Genomic DNA, 17,300 nt, shown 5'->3' with positions numbered 1-17,300 from the left:
ACCCACTCCAGTATTCTTGCCTGGAGAATCCTATTGTCAGAGGAGCCTGGTGGACTACAGTCCATGGGGTTGCAAAGAGTCGGACATGACTAAAGTGACTTAGCATGCATGCATGCACGCACAGCATGTCATAGAAACTCTCCCACAATCTCCTCTGTGAGAGGGCAGTGCTTATCCTTCTGATACTGTGTAAGCTGGTCCCTACTGAAGAGTGCTGGTCCATTTTCCCTTATATAGTGCATATTCAGGAGTGTTATTATTTGTAAGGGTCTCATAAAGGGACTCCCTACTTTGCTCCCATTTCAAATGAAAGGAACTCCTGTATGTTCTTAAGGTGCCATTTGGCAAATGTCAAGCAATGAAAACTTTGATCAGTTTTACCTACAGAATCAAGAGTCTAAGGTCAGCAAGTTGTACACATTTATGACTAAATATTTTTTGTTGGTAACAGCCACATTTTCTTTTTTAAAGAAAGTGTTTGATATCTTAATTATTTCTGAACAGAATATATTTTTTCATGTTTTATTTCTCAATTTTAACTTTTGTTCTTATTAAAATATCAAATTTAAAGTTGACCATTTTTGTAGGTCCAGATGTTATATTCATATTTCTGAAGGCTTGCTGATACATTAACTAAAGAGTGAACCAAGTCTCTTTCTCTAGGAAAATTATATTAATATAATAGAAACATATACCCAGTGATTTGGATACCAATATCAGTCTATCTCTGTATTTTGGTTTGAGACAAACAGGATTTCTATTTAGATCCATTTTCCACAGCTTCATCAACTTGTTCAGTAAAAACTCCAGATCCTATAATTAGAGGAGAAAAAAGCAAGACACAGGTATTTCATACTTATCAATATTTTTTTCATGTCAGTTAACTGTTTTTAAAGGTAATTACTGTTTCCCATGGAGTTCTAGCTCAGTGCCAGGTACTTAGATGATGTACAATACATCTTTTTTTGATGAAATGGCCTGTAGTATTAATAGAAAGGGCTAAAGATGAGACAAAAAGTAAGGTCCTGAGTTGGGGACCACAGAATTGTACTCTGTCACACTAGCTTAAATGGACCCAACCTGTATCTCAGGAAACACTTTGCCTTTCTGGCTATCCATGCTACAGAAGATGCCTTGTTCTTAGCAGAGTTTATGGAAGTTTACAGATTAAGGCCATTATGGAGTAGTAAGTAAGCAGTCCATTGACATTGCAAGCAATATAGTTGCTTTTCCTTTTAAAACCTATAAAAAATGTATCAAAGGGAGAAAATGGAGAAAAAAATCCCATGTGTGTTTATTACCCAAAGATCACTTAAAAAATATTTCTTTTTGGCTGTGCTGGGTCTTTGTTGCTGAGTGCGGGCTTTCGCTGGCTGCTGTGAGCAGGGGCTACTCTCTAGTTGCGGTGGCAGGTTTCTCACTGTGGTGGCGCCTCTTGTTGTGGAGCACAGGCTCTGGGGCACACAGGCTTCAGTAGTTGTGGCGTATGGGCTCAGGAGTTGCACATCACCAGCTCTAGAGCAGTGTCAGTAGTTGTGGTACACGGGCTTAGTTGCCTTGTGGCATGTGGAATCTTCCAAGACCAGGGATCAAACTGGTGTCCCCTGCACTGGCAGCCAGATTCCCAACTGCTGAACCACCAGGGAAGTCCCAAAGATCACTTTTAATGTGTTATGTATCCTTCTAGTCTTCTTTTTTGAGCATAGGGATTTCTTTTTTAATTGTCAGTCATACTGTGTGTGCAGTTTTATGTGCATCATAAACATTTTCATGTTTTAATAGCTTATAAGAAAATCAGCTTATTGATATTCAAAGGGATGATTAAATTGTTCTATGGTTGAAAATCCAAATAAATGTGAGAAAAACAGATTAGTCACCTTTAAGAACAAGCTTTCTGTTTGCCCTTATCACCTCCTCTCCCTCCCTGTTTTTTTTCAATCCAGTGTTACTGTCTTTCTCCAATGTCTTGTCTTTCTGTCATTCCTTTCCTTGCTTTCTTCCCTCTTTCTACTCTGTAGCCCATGATTGATTTTTAATAATTCAGTGGCCATAGGCAAAAAAAGGGAAAACTACCTTCAATAGGGCAAAACCATTATTTTAAAGCAAATGTTTTGCTGACAATAATAATAAATACTGATAATAACTAATTCTGTGGCGAGCTTTTGGTTTTCTGAGCACTGCTGTATACATATGATATTGTGCATATCCAAGAGGACTGCTTTTCATTAGAATATGAGTATGAGAATTACAAAGTTAATAAAAGTTCCAGAGGATAGCAGCAGGCAAACACCTATGATTCTTTTGTTTTCTTCAGGCTAAGACCAAACTTATCATAGGTTATAAGGGAAAAGTTAGGAATACAAATTATACATACATATTCTTAATTTCTAAGCTGAAAGTAATTGTTAATGCATTGGCTGGTATTTTTATTCCTCATAGCATTTCCTCACCTTCAAAGCTTGATACTATTTAGCATTGTATATCTATTTAACTATTTGTATCTTCCACCTTATTCTTTGCTTGATCCATGTTTACTGTTGCTTAGATATTTCATTTTTCCATTTTTGGAAAAAATCTCATATAATAAGACTATATTTATTATTTAGACTTTAGAATATATATTTACCATGAAGCTTTGGTAGCAGGTCCCTTCTACATATTAAATATCCTCCCAAAACTGTAAAAGGAGGTAACAAAAATGGAACATCCAGATAGGTGCCTGTGTCTACATGAAGAAATGCTGTCTTTTGGGGAATAATTAGAAGCACAGCTGGGTTTTCAGAACCCACTGCAGAGCACTTTAATCTTTCAGAGACCAATGTCTTCCCATATAAAGTAGTATTTCTAGTTCTGGTTACTTCATTATTCATCATGTATGTATTGAGTTACGGGTTAATTTCTGTGCTAGACTCCGATGGATTCAAATAAATAAGTTATGTGAAAAATACTAGGAGTTTTATAAGCAATTGTACAAGCAATCCTAAACTTTCTGACATTGCTTCTTACTATTTGACCTTAGGCAAGTCTGTGACCTCGTTTATAAAGTGAGGGTAATTAGAGGATTCGTTGCTGTGGCATGTAAAGTGTGTGAGGCAGAGCAGATAGGGAATACTTGTGTTATTTCTCTGCCTCTTTGTCTGCCCTGCTACCCCTGAGCTACTTCTCTCTTAATTTTGGTCAACACAGAGAAAAAGTGACGTTAAGAGAGAGTCAGGTTCTGATCCACTGACAAGTAACTGATGCCTTTAAAGAAAGTTCTCTTCGAAAGTTCTAATTTCATCCTTCAGTCCTGGGTCATGGGTTATGCCCTCTTCTCAGCATTTGTTCCACAGCTTTTGATATAACCATAATTATTTTCTGTGAGAATTTCATTATATTTCTCTTAGTTTAAAAACCTCTGGAAGGATGGAACTATGCATTGCATCTTTGTACTGTGTTGAAGATGATGCCCATTATAGTAACAATAAGAAAACTTTAAAATTTATATGGATAAAGAGTCCTGTATGTTTTTATTAATTGTTCATCACTTGATAAATGGCCCTCAGCATACTCCTCCTCCCAGTGTATGTTTATTTAAGACTAAACTAATCCTGTGTTGAAATATGATTACCCTTTGGATACGCTCTGGTTGTGCATTGCCTTCCTGTCTTTCATAAAATGCTTTCACTTTTGTGCCCTTCAGTAAGTTGCTAAAGGGAGCAAACACTTCTCTGGACAGTCTCGGTATGATAAATGATCATGTCATGCTATCACTTAGAGGAGTGCTGCAAAATACTAAGGAGCTGATTTTATTTCCCATGCAGGGTTGGTGTCTAAGCTCTAGGATAGGAGCGTGCTGCCTGGCAGTGCTCTTGCTGCAATTAATGATGGCCACTGACGAACCTGTATTTGACCAGCATGCACCAATCTTTATTGGAAACGTCTAGCCCAACTGTCCTAACTAAATCTAAAGACAGCCATTTGTCATCCCTGTGACTGCCTGTCATCATCTGCCTGGGAAAATCTATAATTTTGGGCTTGTTCCTGACTAAACTGTGGAGTGAATAAATTTATCTTTTGAGTTACTTTGCTTGTCAGGATCAATATTGAGCAGAGGTTGAATAAATTAGAAACTGGAAATACATGACAGGCCATAGTGGTTTATTTGTTTGTATCTTATAAGTCAAATATTTTATAAAAGGCAAGCACGTCAAATTTTTGATTTCCACTGTTCATTCTAAGATGCTTTACCTCATGATAAATGGGCATCAGAAAACTAATGAAGTAAATCACTGACTGATATATCTGACTGGGAGATGAACTTTTCAGATCATTTTATTGACTTAGCAAACTTTGCAGACATAAAAACTGAAGGTAAAGATTAAACTTTTTTTCAAGTTGTTATACATTTTTGCAGCCATGATATTTATTTGATTTAATAGTATCAGCAAGATATATAATGTTGGCCTTTTACTAGTTCATGGCTCATCAAGTTACTTGCAGAAATCCAGGTTTTATTATAAATGGTTAATACATTGTTGCATTCTTTTAAAAGTATTTATTTAGTTGTGTGTGCTAGGTCTTGGTTGAGTCATGGGAGATCTTTAGTTGTGGCATGCAGACTCTTAGTTGCACTATATGTGGCATCTATTTCCCTGATCAGGGATTGAACCCAGACCCCCTGCATCTGGAGCATGGAGTCCTAGCCACTGGACTGCCAGGAAGTCTCCATTGTCTGATTCTTATTTAAAAGAGTTACCGGGGAAAAAATGCAAATAAATACTAGTCAAAAGTAAATATTTAAACTAGCGCTCTATAAGTTAAAAAAGGGAGTTTCTAAAGTATGGATTATTATTTGGCTTAAAATGTTTCTTTCTCCTCCTCAGTGATTGATTCTGCCACCATTTTTATTAAAGAGAACTGGGTCATCTAGCATAGAGTTTTCTCAGTTTTCTACCTTTGGTCTCACACTTCCTCTTCCATTCCTTTTTCCAATTTTTATCAGCAAAGGAAAAGTCCTACCTCTTTTCCCAAATGAATCAGTTCTCTCATCCCTTCCTCTCTCCACAGGCCTCCTACTCTTGGGATCATCCTTCTCTTCGATTTCCAGTCTCTCCGCCTCCTCTGGGCTTTATCCTATCTCTTACCCACCATCACTACACTTCCTTAAATAGTAGTCCAGACCAAGTCTTTTCTAACTTTTATGTCCTTATGAATCATGTAGGGTTCTTATTTAAATGCAGGTCCTGGTTTAGTAGGTATGGGGGCAGAAGTTGAGATTCTGCACTTCTGACACTGCTGGTTCTAGGACCACACTTGGAATTATAAGGGTCTTGGTCACCTTCTCTGCTTCGTCAGTCACTGGGCACTCTTACAACCTGGTGCGTTTGATCAGGCACCACTAACATTACCACTGAGCCATACATTGACAATTTTGTACTTTCTTTGTCTCAGTTCTTGGAAGCAACTTACCCTACTTGACTGCATCCTTTATGGCTTTTCTTGCAGGCTCCCTGGGTCCTACTCTTACCTGACCCAGGGCCTTTGCACATGTTATTCTCTTTACTTGGTAAGCCATTCTGTTCTTTCAGAGCTCAGCTCAGCACTGCCTTCCTAAGGGAAGCCTTCACTCAGCTCCCTAAGGTAGTTCCCCTAGTTATAGGCTTTCAGAGCGACATACTGCTCCCTTTATAGCACTTGCCTGGGGTACAATTTTACTTATGTTTTGGATAGTTATGTGCTTAATGTTTCTCTTCCTCTCAATGCTGAGAGATCTTTGAGTTCAGGGACTGGATCTGTTTTTTTGGGGTTTTTTTTGCTCACTATTGTCTTCCCCTTTGTCTAGCAAGTGCTGCCACATGGTAGGTGTTCTGAATGAATGAAAAAGAAGAAATAGTGAATGCCTGAATGAATGAATGGATCTGAGGTGAGAAGCAGAACAAGAGTTTTAAGCAAGAGATTATATGGAACTATTTTGAAAATTCTGCTGATTAGCAGTGCTGCAGACATAGAATGGAGAGACAGGATTTATCTTCTATTTTGTTTTTTCCTCTATTCTTCTACCCGCACCTCGTCTCCCTCACCCGGAGTCTCTGCCTGGACTTTGGACTAGGGAATAGGAGAGATGCTGGCAGGGCTAGAAGATCTTGGGGGAAGGAGTCCGTGGCAGCTGTGGGTGAGAGGGAAGGTAAATGAAATCCCAAATAGCAGGGAGGACAGACGCTATTTGCCCAGATTCCTCCAGGTCCTTATGCAACCATCCTAAGGGACCATTATTTTTTTCCTTTTTTTATTTCATGTATTTTCTGTAGATGCATTTGAGGAACCTACAGTGTCCAAATAAAGGCAGCTGGTTTGAGTGCTAAAAGCCATCGGTAATTATAGTGGTTTGGTTAGAATTCTCTAATGATGTACATTTCTTTTTCCCCATGGCACAAAGCTGTCTGTTGTTGAAGACTCTTAGGATGGATGTCAGTGACTTTATGTATGGCACATTGAGCTTTCTCTCCCATGGCACAGGGCTTGATGTCAGCAGCTTTGGGGCAACTTCGATCAATGAGTATAAAGAATGGAAAAATTAAAGCCAAAAAATGGAGATGCTGATCCCAGGAATATATAAAGAGAACTAAGTTAATATTCTGATGCTAACCTTCCTGCCCTTTGACTAAGCCTTTGGAGGATGATTTAAAATGACCATAAAAGCACATTCCAAATGACTCCTAGGCAAGTCTGTATTCAGACATCCAAGAAGCTGTGTCTAAGTGTTTTTAATTGTGTGTATCTTCTTGCTGGAAGGAAAAGAACTTGAGATTTCATCCTCACACTGTGAATATCTTTTCTCTATGGGAAGGAAGAGCAACTTCTGGTGTATCTCAGCCTTTGGAACTTACTAAATGATTTGCATTCCTTCCCCAGATGGTTGAATATTTTAAATTGTTATTGTATTCATTCATTTTATAAACACGTAGTAGGTGTCTACTATGTGCCAGGCACTGGCCTGAGCTCTAGGGCATCCTGAAATCGACAAAAAGTCCTTGCTCTTAAAGGCATTTTGATATTTGGGGGAATTCATTTGTAGTAGAATAATATTTATTTTAGTAATTACCTACTGCTAACAGTAGTTATCACAAAGCAGAGACATCACTTTACCAACAAAGGTCCATATAGTCAAAGCTATGGTTTTTTCAGTAGTCATGTACGGATGTGAGAGTTGGACTATAAAGAAGCCTAAGCACTGAAGAACTGATGCTTTTGAATTGTGGTGCCAGAGAAGACTCTTGAGAGTCCCTTTGACAGCAAAGAGATCAAACCAGTCAATCCTAAAGGAAATCAACCCTGAATATTCATTGGAAGGACTGATGATGAAGCTGAAGCTCCAACACTTTGGCCACCTGATGTGAAGAGCCGACTCATTAGAAAAGACCCTGATGCTGGGAAAGATTGAGGGCAGGAGGAGAAGGGGGGCAACAGAGGATGAGATGGTTGGATGGCATCACTAATGCAATGGACATGAGTCTGAGCAGACTCTGGGAGATAGTGAAGGACAGGGAATCCTGGTGTGCTGCAGTATATGGGGTTGCAAAGAGTTGGACAGAACCTAGCAAGTGAACAACTACAGTGGCTATGAGATGAGCAAGGTAATAGTGCTAAATTTGGAAACAAGACCAGGAATAACTGTTTTAGAGTCAGCGGATAGCTGTCTGAAAGTGCTTTTTTTTTTTTTTTCTGTAAGTGCTTTTGAAACAAGAGTTCTATTTATGGGGGGAAAGAAGCCTATTCTTCCTCCTATGGTCTTATGTAAAGGAATTATATCACAGTCACCTCATTGCCAAACCAGAAACTATGAGGTCTTGGCAGTGGTTCAGCTCACAAATGACTGGTTCCAGGAAGTCTTCCCTAGCCCTAGGCTAAGTTAGTGATACTATAATACTTATGAAAACAGAACCACATTGTAGTCTGATCACTTGTTGACTTTTTTTTATTCCCTGGGCCTGTACTCTTTCTTCTTCTGATCTACATGGAGTAGTATAATGCCTGGCAAACATGTAGATGCCAAATACATGTTTGAATGAATGAGTAAATAAATGAATGTGGTATGATATGGCATAATATGACCAGAATATAGCTAGTGCAAATTAGAATAAATTAAAGATAACAGGTGTTTCCCTTGGAGGAGCAGCAAGGAGAGAGTTCACTTCTAGTTACAGTTACTAGAAACTCATTCATTGGGAGATCAGAGTTAAGAGGCAAGAAATCTAGTGTCTTGTTCAGTCACTCAGTTGTGTCTGCTCCTTGCGACCCCATTGACTGCAGTACCCTAGGGTTCTGTGTCCTTCACCATTTCCCAGAGTTTGCTCAAACTCATGTCCATTGAGTTGATCATGCCATCCAACCATCTCATCCTCTGTCATCCCTTTATCCTCCTGCCTTCAATCTTTCCCAGCATCAGGGTCTTTTCTAATGAGTCAGCTCTTCACATCAGGTGACCAAAGTATTGGAACTTCTGCTTCAGCATCAGTCCTTCTAATGAATATTCAGGGTTGATTTCCTTTAGGATTGATTGGTTTGATCTCCCTGTAGTCCAAGGGGCTCTCAAGAGTCTTCTCCAACAGTTTGAAAAGCAGCATTTCTTCGGCACTCAGCCTTTTTTATGGTCCAACTTTCACATCTGTACATGACTACTGGGGAAACCATAGCTTTGACTATACGGACCTTTGACAGCAAAGTATTTAGAGGGAAGCATTTGATAGAAAAATAACATAGAGTGGAAAAAGCATATACTTCCTTCTCAGAGAAACATCTGTCTGTTGGTGAGGGATGGAGATCTTGGGGTATGGAAGAGAAAATCAGGTAAGAGCAGAATTATGCAAATAAATACATTACAAAGTAAAGACTAATGAACTAATTTTAGAACAAATTTAGAATAGTTTTAAAAGTAAGTTTATAGCTATAGTAAAATAAGTATTTTCAACCACAATTTCATGTAAATATTGAAAACTTTTTTCTTTACCTTACCTTCACATGCAGAAGTTGGTTGTCAGCTGCTATGAGCTGATTAAGATTCTCCAGTATTTCTAAGTCTCTTATGTCATCAATATTATTATTGCTGATATTCAATATAGAGAGGGATTTCTGTAAGAAAAGGAACTAATTTAGGATTAATAAATAATCTACTTAAATGCTATATGTAGAAACCAGAAATCCTAATCTGTGAAAAATTTTTTAATTGATCAGTTCAGCCTGTTTTCCTCTTTAGACAAGAAAATAAAAATCCTTGGAAGTTTTGTTTTTATGCCATTTCTTTTTCTGATGAAACTTTTAGGACTATGGTAATTGTAATGTAACTTATTATTTTTGTCTAAAGTTCCTTCATAAATCTGATTTTTCTCTTCCAAGATATGAGAGAAATTTATAGATAGAAGCCAAGAAAGAAGGAAAGAGAGAAAAAAGATGTCCCAATAAGCAAATAACACATTGTAGAAAAAATGCTTATTTTAGTTTAAGCAAATTATCCTTCTGTGTTAAATATCACTAAGATTAGGGAGAAACAGTTTTCATCTTTGTTTTTCTAAATAGGAAACATGATCAAGAATTGAAAGAATATCTTCTTTGTACTTTTATCTGTATCTCTCCATATAGTTTTCTCTTGGTAATTTGTATGTTCAGGAGCCAGGTAAAATAATAATTACCAATTAACAAGAACTTCAAAATCAGCTGTTAATGAGGACATAAGTATATAATAGAGCAACACTAAGTCAGAGGCATCTAAACTCTTAAGGCCCAGAATTCTCTACCAAGATGGAGACAACTCACTCAGGTATCCCACCTTTAGAGAAGATACTTCCTGATACTTTTCAGGACTTGAAGTATAGCTTTAAAAGTATTCCTTTCATATAGGATTTCAGAATCTGCCTGAATCTATACCAAAATGAGCAAGCAAAAGTGTTTTCAGTGGCAATTTGTAATAGAACTAGCCATCCCCACAGTGGGGTAAGTCTGCTTGGTTCAGCTGAGGTTGAGCTGAAATATAGTTGTTTCTGTAGGAGAGTAGGGAGGATAGGCTAGAAATCAGGTCACTCCTTTCTTTTCCAATTTAAAGCACTACCCAGGACTTCCCTGGTGGTCCAGTGGTTAAGACTCCATGCTCCCATTGTAGGGGAAAGTGAAAGGGTTAGTTGCTCAGTTGTATCTGACTCTTTGTGACCCCATGGACTGTAGCCTGGTAGGCTCCTCCTTCCATGGAATTTTCCAGGCAAGAATACTGGAGTTGGTAGGCCATTTCCTTCTCCAGTGGATCTTCATCACCCAGGGATTGAACCCAGGTCTCCTGCATTGCAGGCAGATTCTTTACTGTCTGAGCCACCAAGGAAGCCCCAATGTAGGGGGCCCGGGGTTCAATCCCTGGACAGGGAAGAACTAAATTTCCCATGCCGCAACTAAGATCCCCTGTGCTGCAACTAAGACCCAGAGCAGCCAAATAAATTATGTAGGAAAAATTAGTTTTTGCCCTTAAATTCTCAACTGACCATATAAACATGCACAGTATGTACAATGTCCAGATAAACCTTCACCACCTTCCTTTTTTTTTCATTATAACCATTGGTCACTATAGTCTTTGTCAGAATACTCAAATGCAGCCTTACTGCCAGAGAATGAAGGGTTCTTGGATCAAACACGAGCTTTTCTCCAAGGGGAAGCCTCTGACTCTCAACATGAAGCTCTCTTAGTCCTTCTAGTCCTTCTAAGCCTTCTATGACAGCAATATAATTGCCTCCCAGATATCTGCAAAATATAAAACAAAATTTTAAGTAGGCATTCTGAGACATCATGGTCTATGTGTATGATGAAAACATAACAAAATCATTGAACTATTTGAAAATTATACAGTTTACCAATGAATATTGGGTGTATGTATGGGGTCTGGTTAGGGACGCTGACCTTCATGTAGTGAAATTTGCATATCACTTAGAGTGGGCACTCTTTATCCCTGATTACTTCATATTTGCAGATCTACCAACTGGACCATGGACCATGCAGCTCTATAGTGTTTTCTACTGAAAAACCTCAGTAGTCAAAGGTCATCTGTACATGCAGAATGTTCTTTTGTATTAAATCAGTGAAAGGTTTGTTTATTTGATTCTTACAATTAATTGATTCTGAGAAATATTCATTTTTAAAATAAGAGAACTGGACTAGTCCTGTCTATCAGTGCTCCTCTTGTGTTAGAGTGCATAAGAATCATCTGGGTTATAGGTTTAAAAGTAAAGATTTCTGAGCCTAACTGCCAGAGATTCTGATTTGGTTACCTAGGTTGGAACCCAGAAATCTGCATTTTTAAAATTGATATATAGTTGATTTACAGTATTGTGTTAGTTTGTGGTGTATAGCAAAGTGATCCAATTATATATATATATATATTTTTTTTTTCAGATTGTTTTTCCATTATGGGTTATTAGAAGATATTGAACATAGTTCCCTGTGTTACATAGTAAATCCTTTTTGTGTGTCTGTTTTATACAGCAATATGAAGTTTTAATAAGCATCTCCCACCTTACTTCTTCCCCCCATTCTGAGACCTTGGCCTGCCTTTTGGAAAGCAGTGATAGTTCTTCCAATATGAGGAAATTGGATCCACTGGGCCCCATTGTTTAATTAAAATCATAGGCAGTAATGCCTTTTACAGTCAAATCTACATCAACATTATCAGTTCTATGACCCTGCCCTTTTGAGATGTGTGATTCTGAAAGGCACAGAACTCATTTGGGTTCCATGGACACTTTTTTCACCAGTTGAGCCTAAATAAGCATGTTTTAGATATCCCTATAAGCCCTTGAGACAACTCACCCTCCTGCAAAAGAAGCATACCAGGGCTTACAGAATACAAATTATCAAGTATTACATATATAACAGTAATACTGCAGAGGAATAAAAATGGGACAGATAAAGGAAATGCTTGCATGCAAAAATATTACTGTAATGATGACAATTACATTACTGAGAAATAAAAGCACTTACAGTTTTTCCAGTTTCTTTAATGACCTGAGGTTCTCTATATATGAAATACAATTGTTTTGTAGGTATAAGTGGGTCAGATTGGTGGCATAATTCAGGTTAGTGATTTGACTAATGCGGTTATCATACAAATATAAAACACTAAGATTTTTACAAAGAGAGAGATCTTCCTAAAAGGAAAACAAAAACAGATCATACTTAATTTCTTATGAAAACTTAGAGGGTCATTTTCAAGAAAGCTTTTCACTCAATCATTCTACACATTTCATTAAGGTTAATATAAAAGAACAGAATTCCCCCATTCTTAGATCAGTCAAAATAAGACCAGAATGCTTACAATATTAGTTCTAGGCTTTAGTATTCTGTAACCTTATCAATAAAATTGTTTTTGCTAAGAAAGGTTTTCCCAGTGCAAGCACTTTTCCTTGGAAACAGTTAGACTCCTCTGGAAGTTAAAGCATCTAACCAATTATTGCTTCAACATTATGAATCAGGGCTTAATCTTTCTGTAGGATTGGAAATAAACTGTGTGGTTTGGAATATTGAAAAACCACTGGAAATCATCTAGATATTCAAGAACAGTGGATTAATAAGCTATAATAATGCGATTGAAGGGAACACCATTAAATATCCTTTAATATCTTTAGTAATATCTTGTAGATCTCATTAAAAAAATGAAAACAGTACATTCAATATGACCCATTATTGTAAAACTATATGACTATATGTATAGTATGTATAGGGGGCTTCCCTGGTGTCTCAGGTGGTAGAGAATTTGCCGGAGTAATATGAGAGACCTGGGTTCAATCCCTGGGTCAGGAAAAAGAAGGGAATGGCTACCCACGCCAGTATTCTTGTCTGGAGAATCCCATGGACAGAGGAGCCTGGTGGACTACAATCCAGGGGGTCACAGAGAGTTGGACAGGACTGACTGACTAACACTTATGTCTAGAAAAAAAAGGGAGAAAGGACATCACCCTTGGTTTTTCTATGTGAAAGAATTAAAGTCAATTTCTTTCTTTTTTATATGTCTTTATATAAATGAACACTACTTACTTTTGAAGGTAAGAAAATACTTAAAGATATTTTAAAGAGTCTATCATTTTTTGTGTTGTGGTAGAGTTAGAGTAAGTAGGCAAGAGGTAGGAGTGAAATTCTGCTAAAAAATATCCCAGCTTTCATTAAGTTAAGATCTTTTAAAATACAGCCACATCTTGGGAACTAGTTGGATATACCAATTTCTATACTTTACATTGCTAATTATATAAAAATAAGAAATAATTTCAGAGTTCTTACAATTGCATCTATATTTTTATCTGAAAAATTTATATGAGTTATTTTCTTCAGATATTGTAGAGTGTTTTCTTCTTTTCGGGGTTTAAGATTGCTGTTCTTGGCAATTAGATCCAAAGTCAGTCGAACCATGACTTCTCTATAAATCAAACTCTTGGCAATAGCTCTCTTCTGATAACCATGTTAGGAAGCAGTTTAAGTATTGTTTAATGCCCAACTTTCTAAAAAGCAAAGAAAAAAAGGAGTATTATGTACACAGCAATTTAGGAAAAATTACTTTGACTTTTTAATATATAAAACTATTGATAAAGTAGTTCACAAGCAGTTTTAGGGTTATGTTTTTTCTAAGTTTATAGTTTTAATTCTTTTCATAAAAAGATATAAAACACCAAAATTAAATTAAATTACAGTGCAAATTCAGTTTTACTTTTAAATCTTTTACTCTTCCTAGTGTTGACTTGTTATTGTGGATGGATCATTTTTCTCTCTCTGAGTTGAAAAAGACCTCAGTATCATTTAGTGTTCTCCCATGAAGAAATTAAGGGCCAGAGATTTGTCTCAAACCAATCAAGTTAGTGACAGTTGAAAATGAGACCAGGCCTCCTGGCTCTTTTTTTCATAGTACCTTAGTACCATAGTACCGTAGTGTCCAAAATCAGAACACACGGTGTGAAAACCTTTAGTGTATTCATCGGACAGTGGTGAAAATACTTCTAGATAAGACCAAAATGTGCAAAGCAAAACTTTAATATATTTAGAAGGAAATACAGGTCTTTCTCTTAAAATTGGGATATGGAAGGAGTTAACTTATATGCTACAAAAAGCATAAAACACGAACAAAAAATTTCTTGATACATTTTACTACATTAAAAAAATATAGCTTCTGCTTAATAGTATCTCTCCACCTTGATTACTCTTGATTCCTAACTCTTTTCTTTTATTTTCCAATTTTTTTATTATGATAAAATACAAAGTTTATAATCTTTACCATTTTATAAGTGTACAGTTCAGTTTTACTAAATATATTTATAATGTACAGCCATTGCCATAGTCTATCTCTAGTATTCTTTTCAGTTTGTAAAACTGAAATTCTATTCCTGTTAAACGATAACTCCCTATACTTATCTGTCTTCCATGGCCCAGGCAACCACCATTCTACTTTGTCTCTATGACTTTGATGATTCTAAGAACCTCATATAAGTGGAATAATATTTTATTTTTGTGACTGGCTTATTTCACTTAGCATAATGTCCTCAACGTCACCAACTCAATGGACATGAGTTTGGGTAAACTCCGGGAGTTGGTGATGGACAGGGAGGCCTGGCGTGCTGCAGTTCATGGGGTCTCAAAGAGTCAGACGCGACTGAGCAACTGAACTAAACTGAACTGAATGTCCTCAAGGTTCATCCTTGTTGTAATGTAAGTCAGAACCTCCTTCCTTTTTTACTATTGAATAATATTCCAGTATATGAAAAGCATCTATTTCTGCTTTATTGACTATGCCAAAGCCTTTGACTGTGTGGATCACAATCAACTGTGGAAAATTCTGAAAGAGATGGGAATACCAGACCACCTGACCTGCCTCTTGAGAAATTTGTATGCAGGTCAGGAAGCAACAGTTAGGACTGGACATGGAACAACAGACTGGTTCCAAATAGGAAAAGGAGTTCATCAAGGCTGTATATTGTCACCCTGTTTATTTAACTTATATGCAGAGTACATCATGAGAAACGCTGGACTGGAAGAAACACAAACTGGAATCAAGATTGCCAGGAGAAATATCAATAACCTCAGATATGCAGATGACACCACCCTTATGGCAGAAAATGAAGAGGAACTCAAAAGCCTCTTGATGAAAGTGAAAGTGGAGAGTGAAAAAGTTGGCTTAAAGCTCAACATTCAGAAAACGAAGATCATGGCATCCGGTCCCATCACTTCATGGGAAATAGATGGGGAAATAGTGGAAACAGTGTCAGACTTTATTTTTCTGGGATCCAAAATCACTACAGATGGTGACTGCAGCCATGAAATTAAAAGATGCTTACTCCTTGGAAGGAAAGTTATGACCAACCTAGATAGCATATTCAAAAGCAGACAAATTACTTTGCCAACAAAGGTTTGTCTAGTCAAGGCTATGGTTTTTCCTGTGGTCATGTATGGATGTGAGAGTTGGACTGTGAAGAAGGCTGAGTGCCGAAGAATTGATGCTTTTGAACTGTGGTGTTGGAGAAGACTCTTGAGAGTCCCTTGGACTGCAAGGAGATCCAACCAGTCCATTCTGAAGGAGATCAGCCCTGGGATTTCTTTGGAAGGAGTGATGCTAAAGCTGAAACTCCAGTACTTTGGCCACCTCATGCGAAGACTTGACTCACTGGAAAAGACTCTGATGCTGGGAGGGATTGGGGGCAAGAGGAGAAGAGGACGACAGAGGATGAGATGGCTGGATGGCATCACTAACTCGATGGACGTGAGTCTGAGTGAACTCCGGGAGTTGGTGATGGATAGGGAGGCCTGGCGTGCTGTGATTCAGGGGGTCGCAAAGAGTCGGACACGACTGAGCGACTGATCTGATCTGATATGTGTGTACTAGATCTTGTTTACCATTCACCCATCTATGGACATTTGAGTTGATTCTGTGTTTTAACTATTGTGAATAATGCTGCTGTGAACATGGATGTACAAAAATCTCTTTGAGATTCTGTTTTTAATTCTTTTTGGTATATGTATTGTAAGCAGAATTGCTGGATCATATGGTAATTCTACTTTTGATTTTTTTAGTAACTGCTATTGTTTTCCACAGTAGTTTTACCATTTAACATTACAACCAACTGCACAAGAGTTCCAGTAATTCATATTCTTGCTAACACTTGTTATTATCTGTATTTTTTTTATAGTATCCATCCTAATGGGCGTGAGGTAGTATCTCATTGTAGTTTCAATACTCATTTCCCTAATTAGTGATGTTGAGCTTCTTTTTATGTGCTTATTGGCCATTCGCCTATCTTCTTTGGAGAAATGTATTCAAGTCCTTTGCCCATTTTTAATCAGATTGTTTTCTTATTGAGTTGTAGACCCTTTTCAGATGTATGATTTACAAACAGTTTCATGTTCTTTGCCCGTTTGAGATTTAAGAGTTCTCTACATATTCTGGATATCAATTCCTTATCAGATATATTACTTGCAAGTATTTTCTCCCATTCTCTGTATTGTCTTTTTACTCTGTTGATAGCACAAATTTTAAATATTTTCATGAAATATAATAATTTGCCTACTTTTTATCCTGTTGCCTGTTTTGTTGATGTCATTTCTAAGAAATCATTGCCAAATCCAGTATTGTGGAGCTTTTTCTCTTTGTTTTCTTCTAAGAGTTTTATAGTTTCAGGTCTTACATTAAGGTCTTTGATCTGTTTTGAGTTAATCTTTGATTTGATGTTAAATAAGGGTCTAACATCATTCTTTGTATGTGGATATACAACTTTCCCAGCTTCATTTGTTGAAAAGACTGTCCTTTCCCAATTGAATGATCTTGACACCCTTGTCAAAAATCATTTGACTGTATATGTGAGGACTTATTTCTTTCTATTTTATTCCATTGGTTTATGTCTGTCTTTATTCCAGTACCATGCTGTTTTGATTGCTATAACTTTGCAGTAATCAGGAAGTACAAGTCCTCTAGCTTTGTTCTTTTTCAAAATTGTTTTGGATATTTGGATTTCTTGAGTTCCTTATGAATTTTAGGATGCATTTTTCTATTTCCTAAAAACACACACACACACACAAACCCATCACTGGGGTTTAGATAAGGCTTGCAATAAGTCTATAGATTGCTTTGGGTATTATTGACATCTTAACAGTATTAAGTCTTCCAGGCCATGAAGAAGGGATATGTTTTCACTTATTTGTCTCTTAAATTATTTTCCAGCAGTGTTGTATAGTTTGCAGTGTATAAATCTTTCACCTTTTTGGTTAATTCCTAAGTGTTTTATTCTTTCTGATGCTTCTGTAAATGGAATTAA

At 37.1% G+C, this 17,300-nt stretch overlaps 1 protein-coding gene across 4 annotated transcripts in view; it reads right to left on the bottom strand.

The window, feature by feature from the left end:
* The window catches only part of PPP1R42 (protein phosphatase 1 regulatory subunit 42), a 75,633-nt gene that overhangs the window by 50,772 nt on the left and 7,561 nt on the right, over positions 1–17,300 (bottom strand). For 2 of the 4 annotated variants that reach the window (XM_006069526.4, XM_044928719.2), the window contains exons 2-6: positions 13,288–13,505; positions 11,995–12,161; positions 10,623–10,761; positions 8,995–9,111; positions 696–813 (exon numbers count right to left, since the gene is read on the bottom strand). In XM_006069526.4, coding sequence (XP_006069588.2) covers positions 696–813; positions 8,995–9,111; positions 10,623–10,761; positions 11,995–12,161; positions 13,288–13,416 — 670 coding nt within the window. In that variant the 5' untranslated portion in view covers positions 13,417–13,505. Of the gene's footprint in view, positions 1–695; positions 814–8,994; positions 9,127–10,622; positions 10,762–11,994; positions 12,162–13,287; positions 13,506–17,300 lie in introns of all 4 variants that reach the window. The other 2 variants (XM_044928718.2, XM_044928720.2) reach the window with 2 other exon arrangements.

Source organism: Bubalus bubalis, chromosome 15, assembly GCF_019923935.1.
Source record: "Bubalus bubalis isolate 160015118507 breed Murrah chromosome 15, NDDB_SH_1, whole genome shotgun sequence".
NCBI classification, from domain to species: domain Eukaryota; kingdom Metazoa; phylum Chordata; class Mammalia; order Artiodactyla; family Bovidae; genus Bubalus; species Bubalus bubalis.
Note: the sequence above shows the minus strand (reverse complement) of the source record. Positions and strands in the feature narration are given on the sequence as shown.